Source organism: Pocillopora verrucosa, chromosome 5, assembly GCF_036669915.1.
Source record: "Pocillopora verrucosa isolate sample1 chromosome 5, ASM3666991v2, whole genome shotgun sequence".
Taxonomy (NCBI): Eukaryota; Metazoa; Cnidaria; class Anthozoa; order Scleractinia; family Pocilloporidae; genus Pocillopora; species Pocillopora verrucosa.
In genome coordinates this window covers 3,888,556-3,914,853 of record NC_089316.1, presented here as the reverse complement: position 1 = coordinate 3,914,853, position 26,298 = coordinate 3,888,556, and the positions used below count along the sequence as shown (strand labels likewise).

At 38.4% G+C, this 26,298-nt stretch overlaps 1 protein-coding gene across 2 annotated transcripts; it reads right to left on the bottom strand.

Moving 5' to 3' along the window:
* Positions 1–995: 995 nt before the first annotated feature.
* On the bottom strand, positions 996–26,256 carry LOC131770433 (oxysterol-binding protein-related protein 1). Of its 2 annotated transcripts, none has more exons than XM_066166866.1 (31): positions 26,033–26,256; positions 24,665–24,731; positions 23,417–23,502; positions 22,180–22,254; positions 21,336–21,447; positions 20,647–20,732; positions 19,704–19,780; positions 18,494–18,561; positions 17,797–17,864; positions 17,172–17,216; positions 16,902–16,975; positions 16,480–16,543; positions 16,210–16,314; positions 15,353–15,478; positions 14,979–15,081; positions 13,667–13,773; positions 12,785–12,898; positions 9,827–10,284; positions 8,631–8,706; positions 8,461–8,485; positions 7,977–8,086; positions 7,578–7,675; positions 7,463–7,496; positions 7,028–7,170; positions 6,785–6,863; positions 6,325–6,443; positions 5,455–5,707; positions 4,602–4,664; positions 4,391–4,451; positions 3,779–3,866; positions 996–3,341 (listed from the first exon to the last, which is right to left on the bottom strand). In XM_066166866.1, exons 1-31 carry the CDS (start codon positions 26,111–26,113, stop codon positions 3,239–3,241), a joined length of 3,168 nt encoding a protein of 1,055 aa, XP_066022963.1. In that variant the 5' UTR covers positions 26,114–26,256; the 3' UTR covers positions 996–3,238. The 2 variants fall into 2 exon arrangements, with proteins under 2 accessions (XP_066022963.1, XP_058942127.2); XM_059086144.2 differs by having other exon boundaries at positions 9,827–10,281.
* Between the last annotated feature and the right edge of the window lie 42 nt (positions 26,257–26,298).

Sequence of the window (26,298 nt, the reverse complement as noted above, 5' to 3'; positions counted from 1 at the left end):
GATTGGTTATTAAGGTGGCAGGAATTCGTTATCAATCACACGGTGAAGTATTGAGCCGAACAAAACCAATCCCAGATTATCCTCTATACTTAGTGGAAATTAGCTATAGTACATAGCACTGTAAGTGCTTTTTCAGGTAAAATAGCCTTTTCTCGTTCGATGTTTTGTTATTTCGCAGTCATCAAACTTGCATGGACCGAAGCCTTTTGTATGCCTTTGTTAGAGTAAAGAGATATCTTTGGCCCAGCCTTGGACTTGCGCATGAAAAATCTTTTCAAATGCATCTTCGCAAATGACAGAAAAGTTCGCATAATTTCATTTGCTATATTAAACAGTTTTTTTTACATTGAAAATTAAGAACTTACCTTGATAATCTTAACCTGAAAAACCAACACATGCTCTCGCAAACCTTTTACATTTTAAAAGGTAAGTGTCTTCATATTATTTTGAGTCGATTCATCAAATCATCGTAGCTTTTCTGACGCGCGTAAAGGTATAACGTCACAAAGACTGAAGATCATGCGCAAATTAGGTCACGTGATAACCACATCCCTGTTTATTGGCTCATCTCGTAAAACATTTGTCTCGTGTCTCGACGAGGGCTTATTCTTCAAAATTCGAGGCTACGCAGGAAAAACATCATCGTGGCCCTCGAAAGTTGTGAGAGTTTCTTGTGGGAAGTCAACGCAAAATTATAACAGCACAACCAACGGAAAATAACGATACTGATAAAGTCCGTGTTGAATCCGCTTTGGCCAATCGGCAAACCTGTGGATTTCAGTGGTGAGGTTCTCAGGTTAATTCAGGTTAAAGGTTCGGCTGAATTGAAGATGGCCTACAACGTGGTTTTGTTGGACAACGGCTAAATTTTGTTCAAATAACTGCCCCCGAACGTTCTTCTCAGCGAACTTAATGTCTTCCTTGGGCCTACTGGGATTACTAAACCGTGGATTGCAGATTGGTAATTGAGTACTTATAAATTACAACACCGCCAGTGATTTGAAAATGTAATGGAACAAATCCTTTATTAATTGTTGTCTGTGTATATCTATCTGTAATAATTTTCCCCAAAAAAAGGCGTTTGAATACCCTTGACTGATCAAGACTTAAATAAGTTGAAAAAAATTCCGAGACAGTTACATTATCAAGGGTGTTCCAAGGTCAATGCCTTCCGATCACTTTCTCAATTTTCCTCAAGCCAACTTTCACCGTCATTTTTAACATTATATTCCAAATTTATCTATTACTACTGCTTTTTGCAAGTATTTCTAGCTTCGATATCCTCCTGTGACGTGTTGGAAATACTTTCAAAAACTACACAGAAAGAAAACCAACGTCGACACATGGGCAACAAAATGCTGCGAGTCGAGATATACAGAAAGGCAAAAAATAATTCCCTCAATTTTCCCTGTTCTAAACATTCCCCTTACAAAGCATCAGCTGATTCAATTTGTCTACTAAATTTCACAATCAACAGCGGCAACGCTTAACTCACGCCTTATTTATAATCATAACACTCTAATCATTTATAAATATTATTATCAGCTTTCAACCTGGTTTAGGTGAAGTGTTCGTGATCGCCCGGAAAGCCCTTGTCAAGCTTCGTATTTACCGAAGTTGATCAATACTATTTCACTCGTGAAGCCAAATGGTATTGATTAACTTTTTATTCATTCCGCGAAAATGTCACCCAATTAATTCTTTCGTAATGATAAAGTTTACACTTGGGTTGAACTATTAACCATTAATAAGGAAAACAATATTATAATAGCAATGATGACGGCAACAAAAACAAAGCCCTTACCAGCCTCTAAATTACCCCCCCCCCCCCTTCCCTCACAATTACCTCCCTCCCTCCCAAAAATCCTTAATCTGGAACAAACCATTGACTTTCTAATATTCATTTTGTAAACTTCACTAAACGTTTGTTACCTCCAAATAAATAGTCAAAAATTTAAAGCCATAGTCATATCATTTCAACAATACGAAAATTCAAACCAGAAACTCCAACGACACCAAAGGCAACAATGACGTCATACATATCTTTTACATCACCACGCATGCTCGTGACCGCAGTGACCGCAGTCTACATTCTTGAAAAAACAGGGCCTGTCGGAGCTTTACAGTGTCAACTTGTGGCAGGTTTTGTACCTTTCTTTTTTTATAGGGGCCGAAAGAAACAATGAATTAAAATGGTACAAAAGCACCAAAGGAAGCTGTATGATCTACAAAAGCACCATCATAGTTAACAAAGAGAAAGGTTAAAACGGATCGCGAGAGACAAGGTTGGAACAGTTTTAAAACCTTTCTTAAAAGAGTGCACCGAATAAGGCGTCGACCTGGCCGTCTTGCGTTGCCAATGCTGCGATCGAATTCTGAACTAAATTTTCTGCTTCCATCTTAAAAAACATGATGTGGTACAAAAATAAAAGGAACATCTGTACACAATGATGTTGTTATTTGAACTTAAATGCGAACAAGAAAGGACCTGATAATGATCTGAGCTACATGATCCAGACTAACAATTTTAGGATTAGAGCAATTCACCTGCGACACAAATGGAGAAAATTTACTTATCAATGCAAATTTTCTTCTAAAATAAATACTGATTCGGTTTCTATTTTCCTTCTTTCTTTCCACTTCTTTTTTCTTTAGGAAGCACAAAGCAGTTTCAATCAATGTCATTATCTGATCAACTCCGCACCTACCCCTCCCCTAACCCAATATTGACCGTAACTCGTTATCAGTTGACTGGGTTAGGGGAGGGGTTGGCGCGCAGCTGCTTTGATACTGAAATGGATTCGACAATTTTGTAGAATTCTAGAAAACTGAAAAAAAAAAAATTTTGAAAGAACACCAGATTAGTCGAATCAAATGTCCCATAAAAGGCTTTTTAAGTCCTTCAAATGTGGTAAAAATTTGAAGAAATAGTTCTTTCACCCAGTTACATTTTTCAGTCAAGGAGCTTGAGCATCGAAGTTGACAGCCTACAGCGTTGCGTGACACTCTTCTTCGCGGGTGATACGTCACGCAAAATCATTCGACTTATACATCACGCGGGTCTGTTCCCAATTAAACGTCACGAAAGACTTATCTAAATAATTTTGCACCTTGCGCGGATTACACTAAGTGCAAGGCATAAAAACCTAACAATGCATCTTAATCTCTACCGTTTGGGAAAAAAATGTTCGTAAAGGCCGAGCAATTTTAATTTTGATAGGACCTAAGGAAGGGAAATTTAAAAGATGTCTGGACACGTTTTCCAATCTCTATTCCAGTACGTTCCGGTGAATATCCAGTCCATCTGTTCTGTGTATGGATTTATGTCTTCTTTGAACCACCTAGACAAGAAAACAGGGTTAAGCTATTAAGAAAGATGCCAGTTATTTACCAGTGAGTAAACGTTCATGGCTCTGTGATCAGATGCTAGAATACGCATATTAGAATATACTAGAATAAAATAGCGGTCGATCATACGCAAGGGGATTTCTTTCCGCCTGCTGCACGCCAATTTAACAGAAACATAACCAAAAACACCGCCGTCACGCTAATTATGCGGAAAAAAAACGAACCGAATCTGTAAAAGAAACCAAAAGTGGGGGGAGAGGAAACTGGAAACTTTTCGAACACAAAGCTTATTTAATACAAAACATCCTGTTAATTTCCCATTGTGTTTTGAGCTTTATCGAAAAAGGTATACGGTTTTAAAAACCTTGACTTTCTGGTTTCTGTGGTTATGACATGATTTAAATAAAATGCAAAAAAAAGTTCTGCTTACCTGGGAATCCAACGCTCGTGTTTTTGTCTTTCTTTTCTCGCTGCTCTTTGCTTTTCCTCTAGTCGTATTTTTTCCATAGTAGCTGTATCTATAAAGAATGATAAAAAAAACATACAAAAATGTTATCAATGAAAACTTTCGTCTATCTGTCCGTCACAGGTATTCATTTAATTATTCATTCAATTCAATTATTTAACCGATTCAGTCAGACTGTCAGTGAGAGACAGACAGTCAATCATCCAGTCAGTCAGTCAGTCAGTCAGCCAAACAGATAGCCTGTCAAACTGAAAGCCAGACTCAATAAATAGCTAATAGTAGCTATTTAGTGTCTGGAATTCAATCAATTACCCAGACGCCGGTTAGTTAGCCAGCGAGTCAGCCAGTCAGTCGGTCAGCGGGTTAGTATGTCAGCAATTCATTAGGTCAGTCAGTCAGTATGCCAATTAATGAGGCAATAAGTCAATCAGCTTAATCAGTCAGTTAGTCAGTCAGTTGGTCAGTCCATCACTCAGTCAGTTAGTCGTTCAGTCCATTCGTCTGTCTGTCCATCCACCAACCACTCCGTAACGTTGGTCAATCTTTCTAACAATCGTACATTATAACTAAACTTACCTAAATCACCGTTTTCTAACGCCCGACAGTCGGGTCTGAGCCTTGAATCTGTCGGTGGTAACTAAAGAAAAAAAAATGTTATTAATAAAAAATACATTCCTGCTCTTATACTTCACAAATAAAACAAAATCTGCAAAACCTGTCGTCAAAGAAACCTGTTCAGGTCTTTCGAAGACAAGAAGTAACAAACAAGTTGATAATTGTTCCATACCGTGGCTTTATCTTCTTCATGGAGTTCATTTAACTGCATTGCGTATGTCGTGAAATTGTACATCTGTTCAAAATGAAAAGGATTATGACATGAAATATAAGTAAAGCACACAATGTGTCCCTAGTTTCCAGTCCATGGTCATAAGCACTTCAATCCTCAAGCGTAATTATTATTAGCGATCGATGATTCGAAAAGCTGAATAGTTTGCAACTAAAGCGGAGACCAGCGAATAGCTAATGTCAGCGTTGGCTTTTCAAAGGACTGTATTTAAACCTTCCCGGGGAAAAGTTTGTTCCCCGTCATAGGTATTTACGCTGCGACATAGCGCGCATTGATTAAGTGCCGTTAAACCGACAAAAAAAAAGATCTCTAAGGCCAAAATTAAAACTTGTGAATATGAAAGTGATCTTCGCGGTAATAAACACTACTTGAGCAGTAGAAAAAATAAGGCCTGAAAAATTCAGGCCTGTACGGGATTTGAACCCATGACCTTTACGATACCGGTACAGTGCTCTACCAACTGAGCTACCAAGCCAACTGGTAACTGAGCTACCAAGCCACTGGTAGCTGAGCTACCAAGCCAACTGGTAGCTGGTCAGGCCTGAAATTTTTTCAGTCCTCTTTTCACTACTGCTCAAGTAGTGTTCATTACTGCGGAGATCGCTTTCATATTGACGTCTTTATCCGCAATTCACATATATGATTTTCATGTAAACACAATCAAAATTAAAACTGCTAGATTGAATTCATGCGCATGACCAACACAAGAGAACAACTCGCCGCAGAACACACGGAGCGGTTTGTCGCAGATACGAGCTATAGGGATGGAAGCCTGGTCGTTTCCAATCCTTACCTGTTTACTATTAGGAGGCCGCTCTTGAAATCTCCAGAGGGTCTTGGGTACCGAGGTGTCCACGCTGACGCTTCCACCGCTACTACCGCTACTGAAACTCTCTAGAGAAGTGGCAGATGCAAAGCTGTTTTCGCTGCCATCTGACCGCCGTCTCTTGCTTTCTCGTTTAGATTCCTTCCTAGTGATTTTGTCCACAGTGAAGCACTGGATGCAATCCGTCCAGTCTCCACGCAGAATGAACCGCTTTCTCTTGCTGCGAATTGAAGGAGTTTGAGTCAAGCACAATAAACTAAATTATTCCGCAGGCTAAGAGATGTTTACTGCCGGAGCTTACCCTAATGCCAATTACATGAATGTCTAGGAGCACTGTTATCATCTTGAGAAGCTGGTCCATCAAATGTTACCCAACCTCCACTCCCCTCCACCCCCCCCCCCCCCCTTTCAATCTATCGAGTTTCTCTGACAGTTCACTAAAACGCATTTAGAAAGTTTCTTGCCCGAGAAAACATCTCAATCATCTAGTCAGCGGTCGAGAGAGGGTCTACCCACCCAGAATTCCGCGCGCCACCCAAAGGGTTACTGGACCTCCAGCTTAAAACTTGAGAAAAAAACGTGATACTTTGGATACAAGATAGTGATTCTACAAAAGAATAATATCGATAATTTAACGTTTTTTTTACAAACAGTGCTCAATAACTTGTTAATTTTCCTTTGAATTTCAAATTAATGAAAACCATCCTCATTCTGATTGCAGAGAGCAGAAATAGAAAGCATTAACTGTCAGAAGACATCCCTACTTCCGACAAGGAGATTTGAGCTTGAAACAGGGAGAATACTTCTTTAAAGTGTCAGAGTGAAAAGGAAACTTACTCAGCGGAGAAAATGGAACCTTCCACCTTGTTGAGTTCTTTACCAAACCATCCGCCAGGTTTAAAATGTATCAAGCTGTAGTCTCCTGTGGTGTGGTTGGTAATTTCTATTTGACCGAACTGAGAGGAAAAACAATAACTTTTAGGAAACATTTTACTTCGATGAAGCACGGCCATGTGTATTATCCCTTTTTAGCCCACCAATTGATCAGTGACAGTAAATCATATTTTGACAAATCAGCAAACAAAATGTCACATAATTAACCAATTATATGACACCATGGTGAGTTGCGAGAAATCCACCTATCAGCAACCACTTTACCGACACACGTCGGCCACGTCAGCGAGTAATTTTTGTCGGGAAAAATCTCGACGTGTTATGTAAAGAGCTAAAGAGCAAAACAGCATTTACCGCACATTGGATAAGAAAACAAACAAGCTAACAAAAGATAACAACTAACTTGTTCAATCCAAAGCTGTCCCACAATGATATTGTGAACACAACTATTGACGTTATTCCACGTGTAAACTTCATTGCGTCTTGGGAAAACAACACAAAATTATAATGATAAGAGATACTATTTTAGAAATCAAATAAAAGGAAAATTACCTCGTGAGGGGAGGAGGGAGGGGCATCAGTATGTAAGGTATTAGTGCCAGACTATAACGATAAGGTTATTAACAATTAACTGTTATCAACTTACTTTGGAAACTTGAGTGTGACCATGCCTTTCGGTTGAATTTCAACCCCTTTTCCCCAGAACTTGAGCTTGGGTTGAACTGTGACATGGAACACGAAGTCTTCACTTTCAACTTGCACTGCACTAACAGGAGGGTGATGACTAACCTGTGAAAATTAACCACAAAGAAAGCAGTTCTTGACTACGCCGTTGTTTTTGTGCGCAAGACGGAAGAGCGATCACATGGGTTTTAGCGCGTGATCACGACTGAGTCATGCGTGATTACGCTGGTCTATGGTTTTAGAGCGAAGTGCTTCGCAGCATTCTCCGCGCTTTCTGCTTCCTCGTTTGCCATGTATTTTCAACAAGGAAAGATGTGTTATAGTTTTCACTATTGCACTGTTATGCACTTTTGAAACCAAACAAAAGCCTGCTTTTCAATTCCCTATTAACTCTCACCTGTTCAGCAACAAGTTTGAAACCCATGTCTTCTCTGTAAAAGAATAAAAAAAATTGTCATGAGAAATAACTCCGAACCAACAGAATAGATCGCAAAACATCTCATAATCCTTACCGGACCAGTTCATAAGTTTCTCCAAGGAGTGGGTTAAAAGGTTTTCCTACTCTGTCTAAATTCGATGCAGTGGCTGATATTGCAAACGCGCAAACAAACTGTTGAAAAACGAAATAAGGAATATGATATCAACGCAAGAAGGTCGAAGAGGTTACCCGTACTAGAAATAGTTGACTTAAAAACTGCAGAGGAAAGAATTCTAATGATAAAGTAGTCGCAGGACCTGAACAAAGCAACAACAACAACAATAACCACAATTCAATCTAGAACGAGATTCAAATCCAAGACCACGTTAGGACCGAGCCATAACCGGTTTAAAAATCGCCTCTCAGATCATCACCTAACTCTACATGACAACTCCTTCTGTCACGCAATCATCTAACCCTGCACATGTTTTACCTGCATTCTCAACAGCGGATCATCTAAACTTGAGGCCGTGTGAAGGAGGTTTACATATTCCATGTACTCTGCCACACGCTGCAGAAACGTCAGCGGCTCATTGAAAATTACTAAAACGTGACAAAGTAATGAGGTAAGTGTCCGTCACGTGACAAAGCCTACTGTTTAGTAGGCTCGTTCGGGTTTTAAGTGATTTTTTCCACATGGCTCTAATTGAATAGCTTCATAAGAAACGTTTGCTCTCCATCACCTCTATTTTCTCAATTTAACTGGACTAAAGAAGCTAGTGGAGACGTAGAATTGTTAATTGGAATAGTAGAACTGAACTCCAATGTACACCATTTGAAAATGAAATGAGCTCATAGTAGCTACCCGATCTTTGTTTCACAAAAAATCTGCTAACCACAGACTAAGGTTTGGGATTTCTTCTTTCTGATTTGAACAAATACTGATTAAATATTTAAAAGGACTATTGCAAACGAACCTGGCATTGTAATTCTTGACAAATCCTGCAAGAATAACGAGGAAGATGTTAGGTGTTGTATGTGTTCAGTAGGGTGGGGAGAGGAGAGAGGGGAGAGGGGGGAGGAGAGAGAGAGAGGGAGAGGGGGGGAATGGAATCATCACGTGACACTAATACAGGTGGTATCTTACCTTTCCTATACATTGTCTAAGTACCGCCCACACGCTGAATTCGTTCCTAGAAAGCATAGCTACAGGCAAGGCGGTTCTGCGAGGAGAGAAAATTTTGCATACGTCATCATAAACTAGTGCCATCCTTTAAGCGATTGTAAAGACACACTCTCTGATTGGTCGACAATGTCTATTGTAATCAGCATGCATATGGTAATTAACCTTTGAACTCCCAAAAGTGATTAAAATGGAACTTCTCCCTATAATATCCATACATTATCCCGCAGGTATTGAAAAAACTCCAACTTAGCAGGTAGAAATTGTTATCTTGATCTAACACTAAATTCTCATAACTGGTTTACAAGAAAATGTGTAGCAGCTAGAGGGGAGAATTGACAATCAGATCTTGGGAGTTAAAGGGTCATCACATCGAAGCAATAATTTCGAAACGGTCTAGAAGAGGTCACCCAGTTTGTTGCACAAGATGGTTCTGACGTCAAAATAGGTATTCAAAACTCTTGTGAAAGATCATTTACACGAAAACTACTGGCGGTACTTTCATTACCCAGTGACTAATCTCCTGCTCAAAGTTATTTTAACTCCCAAGTCTCTGGAAAAACCCACTATTGTATAATACATTCAAATGAAAGCTATTAATTTTTTCGTATATGTGGGGTACGTTCCTTGAGAAATTGTAGTGCTGCGTCGCTGAAGGGGGTATTACAAGATGCTTCCTTTTAATTAACTGAGTTCGTAATGTAAATTAGCCACCAAAGAGTTCCTAAGCTGACGTTTCGAGCTTTAGCTCTTCGTCAGAGTTTCTTTTGCTCCAACGAGGAGATAACGCTCGAAACGTCTGTTTTAAAAACTCTTCACAGTGGCTAATTTACATTATCAACTCAACTGATAAAACCAATTTATTAAGTACTTTCATGCGGTACAATTAACCATGCTGTAAAAAGTGGTTCCAACGTTTTCGCCAAGGAAGAAAAGGAACCCTGATGTGTTACCATTTAGATGAAAACTAATCCCAAGCAATACTTTCATGTATGGTACAACCCATTTCACTGTTCAAGGTGTTCCAACATAAACGTGTACTGTACGATGAAATCACTTAAATGAAAGCTACTAGGCATATGATACTCCTTCCACGACAAGGATCTCACAATTCTAATTCGTACGTAATTATACATGGATTCTAACACAGCACACAATACCTGTGGCGCATTTTGCCATTCGCTTTCTTCTCAGTTTCTTGTTTCCTGTACAGCGCCGCTGATTGCTCCATGTCGCTGGAGGCAGATTTCGACTTTTGCAGACTTTCAGAATCTAGCAAATGCCTAATTTCCGATTTGGCTGCAATATTTGTATCGGACGTACTTCTCGTCAACGAAAGTCTGTTCAAATTTCCCAGCTTTCTTCCAGAAGCTGCCCTCTTAATATTGTTACTATTGGTACTAGTGTTAGGTACGACAATTGTTTCAACGTGATTCTGTTGAACCTCTTGCCCTGCTGCTTCAAGGGTTGCTACACTCGGTACGTACTCGTCGCCATCGTCGCTATCGTCATCCGAGAGCAAGTCGTCTGGAAGAGGGCAACCAACGTCCGATCTTGCATCGAAAAACTCTTCGTTACAATCACTCGTCAAGGTCATGCGACTTCCATGAATGAACTGCTAAATTAAAAAAACAATCATATCACGCTTACCGTTTTATCTCTCAATATCACGATAACAATTCTCTCTTCTGGTTGCCAACCATTTCTTTGCAAAGACGTGAGGAGAATTGAGCGGTAGAGCAGTTTTCGTTTGATTGTCGAAAACCAAAATCAAACTAACCTCAATAGCCAATCAAAACAAAAGTTAACTTCATCATTAGCCGTTGAGAACTTGAGATCAGGGGGGGGGGGGGGCCCGGCAGGTGCAAAGAACTAGTCAGGGAGAAGGGGGAAGGGATCGAAAGAAATTTTTTTTCCAATCTCCTCCCCAGTCACCATTTTCGCTCTTTTTACTACCACCTCCTCAGTAAGTTTTTGTAATCGCTTCAGGCTTTCCTCAATCTTAAAAATCTAAATAGCTGCTGTATTCAACATATGTTCTAGACCGCAGAACCGGCGTGATCTTTTTGGGTTCATCAGGATATGAAGCACATGAGAAGTTTATAGAGCATGAAACAAGCTTGAGGCGAGGCCGAGAGCAATTCTTACTCCTTGAGTGCTCTGTATACCTCCTAACGAGCTCTGTGTCTCAATGAACGTACAACTGGCACGCAAACTTAATTCTCTAAAACAACTTCGACGGACTGGTTATAGTGTGTTTGAGAAGAAAATTTCTACCATGCTCTAATGAGTAGACAGTACATATGTCATTAGGGTACACAATGGAAAATTAAGAACACACGCTTCGGTGAATTTGGTAATACGAATTTAATCTCTAAGTCAAAATGAATATTGGGCTACCACAACACGCAAACACGCGTAAACTCAATGGACTGGCTGATATCGCAGAATATCATTCGACTGAGAAGCTAATATTTCAATTCTCCTTTGAACCTGCCAAACATGTCCTTGAAAAATAAGTCGAAATGGTGTAGTGTTTTACCAAGACAAAACTCTGTGGTTAATATGTTTATCTGTTCGTTCTCACAACCCGTTTGCGAGATAATGCATCAGAATTGCAGGGATATTCGGGGGGTTTATTGATTCTGAGAGTGAATAATTCCATCGGACTGTTTGTTGTAATACTATATCGAAAATCGCGGCAATAAATCCCCCTGACGTGTTCTTTCTTTAGCGCTGCGTTTGAAATGATATTAACTTTGATTACCAAAATGGATTCTGTGTTCTATTTTCATCATTCATAATTCATACCTCTTAAAACAAAATACTCTAAGCAGTACAACTGAGACGTTCAAATGAAGGCGAATGAATTTAGGATAAAAGTTCAGTCAATAAATTCCATTCTAGAACAAGATTTTTACCTGGAATTATTTGTCTTTGGTTACGTTGGCCCGTGGACGTTAGATTCAACTCATGACAAATTGTAATGACTGAAAAATATTCCTAAGACGCGAATATGAAAATACCAAAACCACATTTCATAGTGCTCCGTGTATTTATCATAACTCAAGTTTAATCATGTTAACTTTTTTCTGCTGTTATTGAAAATGATAATTCGAAAGAGAGTCTGGCAGATTTCACACAAGTCTCATTGGAAAGAATACTTGTCGTATTTGAATAACAAATTAGTCAAAACGATGCCTAAGCTTGGAAGATAATTCATCACGGAACGTCAACCAGAAATCAAAGCAGTAATGTGAAAAATAGTTACGATATTTAAGAACGCGAGGTATAAAAATAATATGAAACTAATATTGACCTAACCAACAGGACAAGATTTCTCGCCGTTTGACGACTAAACATGAAACGCTTCTGTTCATTCAATTATCTCTTTCTTTAGAATTTCTATTACTCGTTTACTCCACTGATAAAACTTTTATTCGATACGGCAAAACTAATCCATCAATTTCATTACAGCAAAGAAACGGATTCATTTCGTTCCGATTTCGCATCAAATGACCGAGGAAGTCATCCGTATAAATTCTATTCCTAAATGATTTTTCCTATCATGATTTCATCAGATCATGTCGTGTAAATACGCTTTACACATAAAAATGTCAGAGATCACTAAAACTGGTCAATAGGACTACAACTGATCCTTAAATAAAGGTAGATAACAATGCTAAAATTTGCCATCTTTTCACGGATTAAAACCTTTCTTGAATATTTATAACCTCCATATTTGAAGGTGAATTTTAATCGCCTTACACAAATACAGCTTTTTAAAAGCGATCGCTCGTGAAATTCGCCTGAGCGAAACATATTTTCCTTAAAATCTATTTGACACATTTTCTGTTGATTTTCAAAGTTGTAAGCCAATCGGAAAGCCAGAAAACCGCACAAACAACTTGACATCTAAGCTAAAGGACAAGTCAGAAATCCGATTGGCTAAAAATTAAAAAAACCAATTTAAAAACGCCAGAAATAAACACAAATTTTCACCCAGAGACAATGGCCTAACGCGGGTTTTGACAAACACCTACAGCTATGCAAATGTAATGCAAATTCTTTGAAGAGGGAAGAATACGCGATGGCAAAATTAAACGGCGAGATCTTACCTCGTGGGCTCCAATTGAGCACTCCAAAGCATGATGTTCTGTCGCCAAGACGTGAAGAGCATCCTCAAGGACTCTTCTTTTCTCGACTTCTTCTTCAAATCTAAGATGACGCACCTGAAATTCCGAATTAAGCGAGAACGAAGCAAGAAGATGACTACTGACAAAACGTCCACACTGAAGACGTAATTAACATAAACCCAGCTTAAAACCGCTGACAGGTAATAATAGGACACCAAGTAAACACGGCAGTTGCCGGAAGTAAGTTTTATAAACTAAAACCACAATGCAACCGCGTTGAATAGCTCTTTCTTCTCAACTTATCTGTTTTGATCGATGTTATCAAATCTTTCATTTAATTATTACAAAAACCTTCCCTTTAAAGTGAAAACGCGAAACATTTCAACGAAGACATCGCCCAAGGATATTCAAAAAGTCTTCGAGAATTTCTCGCCGCCAAAGATCGCCATCTTGATCAAATTTTACTGTCGGGTTCTTGACTTAAATTTCAGTAATAATACATGTGATACATTCTGTTTTTTGGGATTAAACGAGACTGCCACGTATGGCAAAAGGAGTGAACATTATAGAAAATAAAATATTTTACACTCGAATAGGAACGGTTACCGAAAATGAAATCAATATAACAATGAATTATAAAGTACTACGAAAATGAAACGGCTCACAGACGGTCAATATTAAGAACAATCACAAAGGATTGCACCTTTTCGTCCCAACTGTATTATTACTCGGTCTATGTTCATTAACTGAACACACAGACGGCAAAATGGCAGCTATGATTTCACTTGTTCAAAGGTAGGACCAACAACGTAATTTACATGAAGTTAAATTAGATTTCTGAATGTTTCCGCTGTCCGATCGTACCTCCTCTTGTTGTGACAGTAAATCCAAACAGTGAGTCAGAGCGTTACACATATTACGAGCTGTCGCTACCACCTCGTTGAGTTTCTCGCTGATCTTCACTAAGCTTCCTGTCATAGGGGAAAAAACAAAACAAAACAGCATACATCAAACGAGCGAACAGCTATATCTAAAATCATCAGCAGTTGAAGGAGCAAAGTCGAAAAAGACTTAAGGGACTTGTCAGAAATTAGCAGGGGGGGAGGGGGGGTCACAACTTTTTGAGCCTCAGAAAAGGGAGGGGTCATGAAAAATGGGCAGTTAAAAGGGGGAGGGTCATGCAAATATATGCCCGTGATCATGTAGAGGTTCACCCACAGAAGAAAAAGGAAGTTCTTTATTTGGAAGAGGTGGATGATCATGATGAATGTGAGGAAGATGAAGGGGATGAGGCACTTTGTATTCGGAGAAATAGGAGAGTCGAGTGATCAGTCGGACTCGTCATGCTGTCATCGAAAATGTATGTATGTAGCATGACAAAGAACAGATTAGAAATATATTTTGAGTTTTCATAATACTGACGCACCCTAGTGTATTGCAAGAACTAGATTTTATCATTTATACAAGAGGGGGAGGGTCATGATATTTTAGGCCAAGCTCAAGGGGAGGGTTAGCAAATTTCACTCATTTCACCCATTGCAGGGATGGGTCACCTAATTTCCGAACCTAAATTTAAAATTCCCACCCCCCCTCCCCCCCTGCTAATTTCTGACAAGTCCCTAACCCTTAAACTACTACAAGTCAGTGACAGTCGTGTAACGTCTACTTATGATATTAATTACATTATCCAGCAAACAGGTAACGAGAATACTTAAACTAATCAGGTAAAAGTTGTTATCTTGATCCAACACCTAATTCTCATAACTTACTTACACGGAAATGTGTAACAGCTAGAGGGGAGAATTAACAATCAGAACTTTGGAGTTTAAGGGTTAAACGGCAACGAATCGAAAACGTCTTCTTAACATCAATTTCCAAATGAATAAATTCGTTTGGTCAAGAACGCGGGTCACAGAAAAAAATCTAATCCCTCATCAGCAATCCACCACTTTCTCTCATATTGCATTACATAATCGTTGTTTTCGACATTGCTGATGCGAAGAGTGTGAAGGGGGCTTGTCACATCAAGGGCGTAGCTGGAATTTTTCAAAGAGGACTCGGGAGTAGGGGTCACGGTTACGAATTTTCGGGAGCTTTACGTGCAGTGGCTTTTACCGCGAGTTGTCACGCGTGTTGCGACGGATGCACTGCGTGACTCATAACCTAGGTGTCTCACCTTTAGAATTTGACTCCGATGAATACGAGTTGGATACGTCTGCAATTGTCTTATTTATTCCAACAACTTGTTCGTCGAGAAGTTGCTGATGGGCACGAGCGCTCTGTGTATCAGCAATACACGTGTCGGTTAAATTATTCTTCAAGGTTAAAACCTTACCCGTAACACCCTAACATCATTTTGCATATTCTCCATACTGGTCTTAATATATTTCCTAAGATACTGACAAGGAGAATTTGTTTATAAATCAAGAGCTTCACGAGTTGGTGATCATTTTCTTTAGTCTCGTGTCATTAATGTTTGTTCAAGGAGTGATATTGTAGGGAGAAATTAGATGCTGGTCAATCTTAGGGATTAAAAGGTTGATCATTCACCTTTAGCGAATCCTGCATGCTCCCCAACGGTATCACATCCTGTTCTTGATCATCAATAAGTACTGTGGGTTGAGTTGTGTAAAAAGTGCTATAGGCGCAGTGCTCGTGCAGAGAGTTTAACCATCGCTAGAATGAGAATGCAGATTAAAAGGAACTTTCACTAAGGCTTTCACTGGAGGCGGATGGTTGCCGTTCACAGGCAACCTGTGGCACTGCATGCTAAATGTATAGAGACGTAGGACAGAATGGAAAGGGGTAGTAGATGTATCGACAGGCTGGAGCAGTGCAGTGCCTTTCCATGGATGTCGAAAGAAAAATACTTAATAGCCACACCAGCCACACAGCACAAACAAGAAACAAATTTCAGATGAAGTCGGTGGGAACTCAGGATAAAGCCATTCCCATTTTTCTCAAGCACAGGAAATCTTCAGCAACCAAGACACGTTCCCCTTCCACCACCCCCACCCCCACCCCCACCCCCACCCTCACTCAACCCCCTCGTCCCACCCCTCGCTTCAGTCAAAGCCAGTTCTTCTTTGCCCTACCGATCGGATTTTATAGGCTCCTGAGTCGCGCTTGGCGCGAGTTTCTTGACTAATGACAGCTCATGGCAAAGCAATCCCGGAATCCCAGTGACACCCAGTTGAAAGCTCCTGTAACATGGAACACACGCTCGAGTCGTACCGCTGATAAATAAGGGCCCGCGCGCAGGCTACAAAAACTCCCAGACGTGGAATTCTTCGCTTCAAGGTGAAATGCAAAGCGAAATAGCGGAGAACGAGTTAAAGGGAAGGCCACCGTGAAAACCAGACCTACTCCATAAGAAAGGCTTAGAAAAAGGATTTAACGATACAGACCTGGCGTTGGACTTGTGGAGTTTTTTCACTCGGTGGAATGCTCCAGATCTGAACGGTATTATCTGAATAATGGATTTTAATTTTGTGCTTCTCGTCCTTGGGTACCTACAAAGGAGGACGCAAAGACGATGCAGTTACACACAAAACATTGTAGAAGTTTTAAAAGATTTTGTTGCTCTGAGATTGTGGACACTAGCTACACAAACGAAGGCTTACAGAGATACACAATACAATAATCACGAAGTAAGAAAGATTGCTCAACAAACTTACCGAAAATTTACAGCGGTCTAAATATCTATAACCTTGTCTCTTCACACTCGCCGCTGCATCAGCTCTGAGTAAAACAAAAGGTGTCAATTTTTACCACGATTTAAAAACTCTGAAAAGCAAAGTCAAGATATTTTGAATCCTTGTATGACGCACAAATCTAGAAAATACTGTGAAGTTAATAGTTACTTCTTGCCCTTTGCATCTATCCTCTTGCAAATCCACAGATATTCTCAGAACTTTTATGGTGAGAACAAAAGCGTTACTTTCGTTCCTGTGCAAAATTTCACGCGCACTTGACACGCACTCAAGTGAAAAAAAAGGCCTTTTTTCTTTCCAGAATTTAAATCTCGATTCCGTCAAATTCCATTAAAAAAATAAATTTGAACCATTTAGAAGGATGCAGTCCTCTGTAAAGTACTCACCTCTTATTAAAATAGCTAAGTACACCTCTCTCTAGGACAACCCAGAATTTCTTCCACCCAAAGAACCGGGAACGCTGCGAACATTAAAAAGACCGTCAATACAAAGAAAACGATACACTTCATGCAAAAAAAGAAAAAAAATTTAAAGGCTTTTAGAAAAATTTAACTCAAGTATAAACTGTTCCGATAGTAGTTTACAGTGAATTCCAGTCAGTTTAGCGCAGCTACCGTTGAAACTCACGTCACTTATACTAATGTGGAGTATCTCACCTTGAGCAGAGCACCTTCATGTCTTGACACCACCTTGTGAAGTTTCTGTCACAGAGATGGTCCAAAAGATTTATCTCTAATCTCATTAAAATTTATCTGGCAACAAGTTTTGACAAATGACACTTTTTTTTCTCCTTTTTAAATTTAATCTAAAATTTTAAAAAGCGTTCGTCAAATACACCTCGCGGAAAAACGTGATTGACTAGGAAGGCGGAAAATTTTCATCTGATAAGTTAAGAGAGTGGAACGAGTTGTGCGACTCCCTAAGTATATACTAAAGCAAGAAGCAGTACAATCTCACATCACCTTCGATTCTCGTTATTGCAAATTGCTCTATAGTAGTATCATGGTGGAATCTCTACATCTCCATTTCTCGGTTTCTCGACGCTCCCGATAATTCAAACTATATTTAACTTTTCAAGCTCTTTCCCGATTTTTCGAACTCTCCAAGAATTCAGACCAATGTCCGAAATATCAGTATTGTGCTGTGGTAAAAAAGTGTCCAAACGAGATCCTTCTGGAGTCTCCAAAGTACATATTGCCACAAAGGGACTTAATTTAAACAGGAAACCACATACTGTTTACAAGAACTATTGAAAATGAATAAGATCTGCTTGATACAAACCTGCAGTGGTTGAACATCCAACAATTGCTTCATTTTCTTATTAGTGGCTAAATCCAAGGCTGTCTGACCTAAGTTTTACAAATACAGGTAACGAGAATACTTAAACTTATCAGGTAGAAGTTGTTATCTTGATCTAACACCAAATTCTCCTAGCTAATTTACGAGGAAATGTGTAGCAGCTAGAGGGGAGAATTAACAATCAGATCTTGGGAGTTGGGGAGGGGGTAAACGACTATCATTCTAAACAGTAGTACATGTGTACAATTATATGCTTTTTCCCTCATTCAATAATAAGGACCCTGAGCAGTTTGGGAGGCGACGCCAAGGGAGACATCTATTAAACAATTAATGTGTATTTTAAGATCGAATTTCGTAAACGGCTGGATGCGTTTACCGTCTCTTACGGAAGTCTATTAGCCGAAAGTTAACCTCAGAATAATGTATGTGAGTAGTGATGAGCTCCCTATAGAAACTTCAATAATTTGCCGTCGGGGTTTCCTTTCTCAGACCAAGCAAATTTTTTATGATTTCAAGTTGTTATTTTGCAGAGGACGGCGAAGAAATGTAAACACTTTTAAAACGCATGTGCTGCATTAGATCTTTTTTTTTTGCCACGTCCTCGTTGCCGCCGCTGTCGTGGTTTGCTAAAGGTCTCTATCATGTAACACACAAAGCAATGACCCAGTCATTTTCTTACCATTGCTGTTTTTGATAGTGGTGTCTGCCCCGTGCTGTAAAAGTGTGACTGCAATCACTTTGTGTCCCCTGACAAAAAAAAAAAAAAAAAAATGGTGTTCTTGAAACTCATTCTTTCTACACCTCCCCTCTACTCTATGGGCAAACTAAACCCCTTATGACCAAATTCATGTGTAGTGGTTAAAGAAAAAAATAGCTTTGTTTACACATGTATATTAGGAAAGGAATTTAACCAATCTTTCCTATATTCGCACTGGACAGAACTGTATATGTACATGTATCCTTTAAGGGTTAATCTTTAGAAAGCTCCATCCAAAGGTTGCGATCACTTACAAGGAACTTGAACCTGACCTCCTCAATGTTTCTTTAATTTTTTTTTTTCAGAAAGTTTCATTGCCGTTAGTTTTAAAGCCTTAGAGGACGAAATTAAAAATTCCAAAACGATAGCAACTTAAGAATAGCCAGACAAATAATGTAGCTTGTTAGCAGTCAAGATAACAAGGGCTTACATTGATATCTCATAATCGTTGGTTGCTTGTGAAATTCACCCCATGCAGGTTGAAACTTGGTTTTAATTTGCCATTGTCATAGATTTCAATAAGTTTTGTGAAACTCAGTTGAAAGGGACTCGAAGACTTCAATATTTGAATACAATTTTGATGGCAAGATGTGCTAAATGATACTCCTATTCTGATTGATTCTTACTTACGATCTATTAACGGACAGACGCATATATGAAGAAGTCACAATTATCAACATTTTTCTTTCATCATATAAAACAAATAGATTCCATGGGTTTGTACAGTAAAAGATCAGAGAAGCATTCAAAATGTGGTAAAAACATCGAGATACACCCAGATGCACCTCACGCGCCACTTCTTTGTTCTTAATACATTTGACGCTATCTATGATATATTACTGAACAGATTCACGACAACATGGAATCTCATTGTTAACCCTTTAACTCCCAGATCAAATTTGTAATTCTCCTTAATATCAACCATACAGTTCTTATAATGTTAGTTCAGAGAATATAGTATTGAATCAACTAATTATTCCCAAATCGATATTTTTCTTTATTCTCGTCACTTATCTGGTTGATATCGTATTGATATTATGCAATCGTATTGATATTATGAGAAATTCCATCTTGATCACTCATGGGAGTTAAAGGGTTAAATTGACCTACAGACTGTGTAAATAAAATGTACCTGTATGCAGCACAATGCAATGGAGTGTTTCCTAACATGTCTTGACAGTTAATATTTGGAGGATTTGTACTATCAATCTGAAAATATATCAATCAAATAGAAAACCATCACTTTCACAGTCTGGTTAGGAGGTCAAGCACTAGCTTGTAAAGGTAATTTCCAATATATGTTAGATACGTTAGATACAAGTAATTTAGTGTTAACAGCTGATTTGAAAACATAAAAGGGTTAAAAGGCTGACGTTTTGAACGTTAGCCCTTTGTCACAGCAATTGTAGGAAGTGTGGGTTGTGAGGTTTATATGCAGAAAATAGAGCTATGCTATTGGTGGGTGAAGAGAAAACAAGAATATTTCAGTTGAATGAAGAGCGCTTGTTGATACCGTGAGGATTAATAGTGCTGAATTGGAAGATAAATTTTTGGGATCAATATCAGTATCTAGGCAACTGCCCACCTACCCCTTCCCTAACTCAACAACAGTCAATTGATAACAAGTTAGGGTTAATGTTGAGTTAGGGGAGGGGTAGGTGGGCAGTTGCCCAGATACTGATATTGAGCCAATTTTTGCTCTATTGTTTTGCAGCTTTCCAAACTGCCTAGGTGCAAGGAAGGGCTGGAAACTGCAACTGCAACTGAAACTGTTTATAATAATTAGGGACATTATGTTAGATACAATCAGATTCTTGACATGACCCAGCATCTTGTAAAAGACCAAATCATGTTCAAGGACATTTCAAGAATCATAGAAGTCATTTAAAAGAGTGAACATGAACTAGCCCCCAGTGCTCTTCCATCCACAGTCAAAGGTTTGGGCAAATGGATGATCATTAACAAGGGAAGCTGGTATGCAAAGGAAAATGAATACCTGATATGATAAACACTGTGAAAAGTACACATGTGTATATTCTCATTTTTCATGAAAATTTTGATTTTAATGTGCATACCAGTTTCTTCAGCTCTGAGGTGTCACCTTCCCTTGCAGCTGTGAGCAAATGTTCCTCAAGTTTCAGCTGGAGACTCCTTTCTGCAGCTGAACAGGGGCAAAATCAGAATACAAGTAGTGAGTATTAGAATTATCAGCTCACAAAGTTACAGAGAATACCAAGTTGAGTAGAACTGTTCAACAATACCTCGGTAACAAAAAAATCTGGGAGACTGATTGATACTATTAAAAATTCTCAAAAAACTATCAAAGGTCTCTTAGGAGGATAAATGAAATATTTCAAAATCTTTGTCATTCTGGAAGATATATATTAGCAATATAGCCTCATAGAGATCACTTATAAGCATGGAAAGTTGAATTTGACAATATTTAGGATTAATAAATGCATACAATCATCACATGCTCTGTTTTAAAGAGAGCTCCAGCACAAACTTTGTAAACACATCTTTTGTCAAAATTTTTCAATCAATTTCCTGAAATGTTCTTTTTTGCTAACAAGGACATTTTTCAGTTCTTTACCTAAATTTGTGAGTAATAGTCAATTCTCTAAGAACAAACTCTCCTTCATGGCTGCCATCATGCTGATTAGTACATGTAACTATGGAATAGTATACTGTACATCTATAATATACATTTATACACATACATGTGTGTGTATATATATATATATACATTCAGACTATTCCTTACCTTTAATGAGTTGTTTAACTTCTATACTGTTGGTAACCTGACTTGATTTCCTACCCTCTCCATTGATGATAGTAACATCTGCATCATGCTGAATCAGTAATGTGACCACATCCTGACAAAAGATACCACAACACTCATACGATTAAGAGAGAGTTTGAGTAAGAGACACACTTACATAGCTGCCAGAATTTATCTTTAATGCAGTGGCATGAAGCAACTAAGAATATCACTGCATGAACATGCATTCCTCTTAACTCCTTAAACCCTGAGAGTGACCAATTTTTCTGTGAGCACTACACAATCATCCAGCTAGAACTGGGTTTAGATGTCTTGATTCCACCGTGACCATGTCATTGTGTAATTTTTTTGTGGGCAAGATAATCAATTCACAAAGTGCCTCTCTTCACCCAGGAGTAAACCCTGAGAGTGACCAGCATCTAATTTCTCCTAACAGTATTATGGCTGAATCATTCATTGAGATCATGAGAATAAAGGAAATGATTGCCACCCAAAGAAGCTTTGATTGTTAAACGAATTCTCCTTATTGGTACTAAAGGAAACTTATAGCAAAGAGAACGGAGAATATAGATACTGATGTTAGGGTGTAAAGGTTTAAGAAACCTGACAAAGTGGTGAAAATCAACCTCTGATGGACATCCACAGGGAGAAAATGAAACACCTATTGCTCCGCGTAAATTGTAAAAGACAAATGATGGAAATTTCATTTGGTCAGAGTAATGTTTCTTCTAGTTATCCACTGCACAAGAAGATAAAATATTTCAGTCTCTACTCCCCTTACTCAGTGGTACCATACATGAATGAATGTCCCATGTCAAAAACTCACCGCTCTTCCAGTGAAAGCTGCCCTGTGTAGTGGAGTGTCTCCCATTCCATTTCTAGCATTGACATCAGCTCCATTCTAAAGAGATGGAAAACATAACTATTTCTTAATAAAAAATATCTCAATATGAGGGATGTGATGGCCTCCTTGTCAACATACTGCACTCTTAGTTAAGAAGTTCATATGCAAGACCTGGCTGGGTTAACCTTTACACCCTAACATCATTATGCAGATTCTCCATACTGTTCTCCATACATTTCTTTAAGATGTTAACAAGGAGAATTTGTGTAACAATCAACAGCTTTGTTAGTATGATTTAGACGTGATATTGTAGGGAGAAATTAGATACTAGTCACTCTTAGGGGTTAACCCTTAAACTCCTAAGAATGACTAACATCCTAGTTCTCTTTACATTATCTCCTCTGAATCAAACAGTTAGGTCATGAGAGTAAAGGACATGATCAACAACTAAAGAGGCTCTCCATTGTTTAACAATGAAGAAATGCAAAATGGTTTCCATGTTTACATAGCCTGATGTAAACACGCGGGAGGTTGGGAGAACATGAGATAAGCGTAGGAAACCATGAAGCAAAGCAGAGTGGTTTCCAGCTTATCAAGTGTTCTCCCAACCTCCCAAGCGTTTACATCAGGCTATGTAAACACGGAAACCATTTTACATTTCTTTTATAAAATAACTAATGAAAGAGGAACGAAAACCATGTTTACATACACTCGTGTAAAATGGTTTTATGGCCAATCAGAGCACGCGTACTATTTGAATTATTTTATAAATTCTCCTTGTCAGCACCATAGGAAATGTATAGAGAACAGTATGGAGAATATGCATACTGATGTTAGGGTGTGAAGGGTTAAAGGGTAAATAAGTTGTACTCTTGAGCATGACACTTTTCTCCCACAGTGTCTCTCTCCACTCAGGAGTGTGAATAAGTTCCAGTTAATTGTCAGGGAAGCCTAACACAAGGGTGGGTGATCTGCCATGGGCCGGTATTCCATATCGGAGGAGTGAGCATATTCTTCCTCACTTGACATGACAGTTATCAGGGATAAGCCATGACAAGTAAGGCCATGTAGTTGCAAAACTTGGACCCCACCTTCCCTTCCCCTTCCCCCTCCCCCTCCCCTTCCCCCCTCAACTTCCCCCCCTCCCCTTCCCTAGTAACGCCTCAAACAGAAAAGAGCACCTTGCAAACAAATACAAAAGCATGAGCTTGCCACTTACCTCAAGCAATGCTTTTGCAACATTACAATGTCCAAAGTATGATGCAAGATGGAGAGGGGTCCAGCCTTGATTTGCTTTTGATTTCCCTACAGATAAACAGTGATAAAAACTTAATGACTCAAAATCTCTGAAAACTCTCTCTGTTTTGAAAAAAAAAGAATGACACTTAACATTGGTCACAAAGTGAAGAAATAAATCTGAGAACCCTGGAATAAGTTGTTGAACCCCATCAGCTTTGCTTACACAATCAGATTCTTAAATACCAGCTGAGCTACAAAGAACTTTCTTTGTAAGCTAACCAAGATTAAAACCCCTTTACACCCTTGTATCAATGTGTAGATTCTCCTTACTCTTCATCAGATTCTTAAATACCAGCTGAGCTACAAAGAACTTTCTTTGTAAGCTAACCAAGATTAAAACCCCTTTACACCCTTGTATCAATGTGTAGATTCTCCTTACTCTTCATCAGATTCTTAAATACCAGCTGAGCTACAAAGAACTTTCTTTGTACGCTAACCAAGATTAAAACCCCTTTACACCCTTGTATCAATGTGTAGATTCTCCTTACTTTTCCCTATACATTTTCTAACATGCTGACAAGGAGGATTTTTTTAAAGATCAGGAGCTTCTTTAGTTGGAGATCATTTCATTTAATCCTTTGATCCTAACGTTTAATTCAATGGGGATAATATTAGGAGATATAAGAAGTTAATCAGTTCTAGGGGTCAGAAGGTTAAAATATTACCCTCGTTGAATTATTGGTTTACAAATAATGAAATTCAACATCACTAAATGTACCTTTGTCCAAAAAAATTTTGATCTGTATTCTCTGCTTTAAATTTGTAACTTCAGCCATTGCTCTCATTTTCCATTTTTTCAGGCCAATTTTTTTTGGTACACACACAACTTACACCACTTATATCATAAGCCTCAATAAAGCACTTTGCAATGGGTTATTGTGAAAACTTAAAAGATATTAGCTAACTATGAGTCAAGTGTAAAATGTACAATATACATCTTGAGCCCCAGCTGCAAGTGAGTTTATAATTATAAGTACAGTCAGGATTACTTTTTAAAACAGCAATTTAAAATATAAAGTTGGGAATCAAGGGTAGCACTTATAAAGTAGAAACTATCAACACAAATACAAGTACATTCTATTTTTGACATCTTCCATATGAAACCTTGCTCATTAACTTACCTACTAAGTAATATCGTATACAGCATTAGAAACACAATATAACTTACCTTTGCAGTTCACATCAATACTTGAACGAGAGCTACTTTTGCCAGGTGATTTAGCTTGCAACAAACTCTAATACGAAGTAAAGAACACCAAAAACTTGAGAGATAATCAAGCTAAGGAAAACTCTAAAATAAAGGATGAGACACCCAATATAGCACTGTTAGAGAAGTAGTCAATTTTTTTTTTTTTACTTGTGTGAAACAAATATGATTTATGTTCAAAACTGATGTTATTCGTTGTTGTTCAAATAATTTTTTGCTTTTTTTCTTGGTTAGACAGGAAATAAACTGGTGGAATATTGTTCCTCAAACTACTCTTATTGGTGAAGTATTGCTGGTGATGTCTGAAGTTTTTTTTTTTATAGAAGTTTCACACTTAATATTGTTCATGAATGATCAGCCACTAAATTCCAAACTTCAAAATAATGTCTATAATTAAGTAAGTTTACATTGGAGCACATTAAAAGGTTCTTCAAGTTAAAAAGTAAGAATGTCCCCACACAAATCTGACAACATAGCGAATGCCAAGTACCATTTTTCAAATTGGGTTAACTTAACCCAAGGTTAGGCAAATTGAGATGACCTGATCGATGTCACCATTCTTAAATAGAATGGCAAACAAAGGCATGTTCCCAAGATGATAAAAATATAGAATTACACAGTGAAACTGTAACACAATACTCAATACATGTGGCAAACAGAATGTTAATGTCAGAATTAAATTATTGAAAATCAAGTCCTTTTTGGTAATCAAGTGAACATTGGAGAACAAAACATCACTCAGACATGATTAGGCGGTTTATATATCAGCTGAGTAACTGTGATTCCGTCCGTTGTTTGAAAATTTCAACATGTTTGAACTTTAAAAATTTTCACAACAGGTACAGCCGATGCTGTGTACTACATTATGCCACAGTAAATATTTTGGCGATGGAAAGGAAATGTTTCAATCATAAATTTGTCTCGTGATGTTACACTTACAAAACGCAACAGCTTGCATTACAAACACCGACATTCAATTTACACGAAGTTGCATGTACGACACGTTTGGTAATTATTTGGGAAGAGGCGATCACATGTGGAGATTTCGTTAGAAGACTATAGAGAAATATTACATAAAAGCTACTTTTATCGCTTCCGGTGAATTGCGTGTGAGAAAGACAACAGAACGAACAAACATGAAAGTAGTTAAATTTTAAGCTCTATCGATAAGCTTTTCATATTCAATTTGTCAAGGATGAGAATAGCTTCAAATAAACCGCAGAAGAGCAAAATAAATAAAACAAGCGATAACTTGTTTTCTAGCGGTTGGAAGCCATACCGGTAATTTTAATGCTCAGTAGGCATAAAAACAATAAAACCTTTACTCACAAGTACGGTGTCCAAATCACCTCGACGCGCCGACTGCAAAAGTTTCTCCTCATTTTCCTCTCGTTTACTTGAGCTAGACATGCCTCCAATCAGACAGGAAAAAATATTTCATCGTCATCTACCCATAGCTATTGATTAAAATGAACATTTTGCGCTATTACCACGCAAATCATAAAAATCTCCTCGCCTCTTCCATCGAAAATTGCCCCGTTGGTCTAGAATCGTCTGGTGCCCAACCCCCTACCTTAGGCTTACTAGAACCCAAT

What these genes read in the sequence shown, in the direction of transcription:
- LOC131770433 (XM_066166866.1), bottom strand. Translation starts at nt 26,113, where the DNA reads ATGTCTAGCTCAAGTAAACGAGAGGAAAATGAGGAGAAACTTTTGCAG. An exon ending in GTCACACTCAAGTTTCCAAA is followed by an intron (nt 6,864 to 7,027) that starts GTAAGTTGATAA and finishes TGTTTTCCCAAG; the next exon opens with ACGCAATGAAGTTTACACGT. An exon ending in GGCCTCCTAATAGTAAACAG is followed by an intron (nt 4,665 to 5,454) that starts GTAAGGATTGGA and finishes CATTTTGAACAG; the next exon opens with ATGTACAATTTCACGACATA.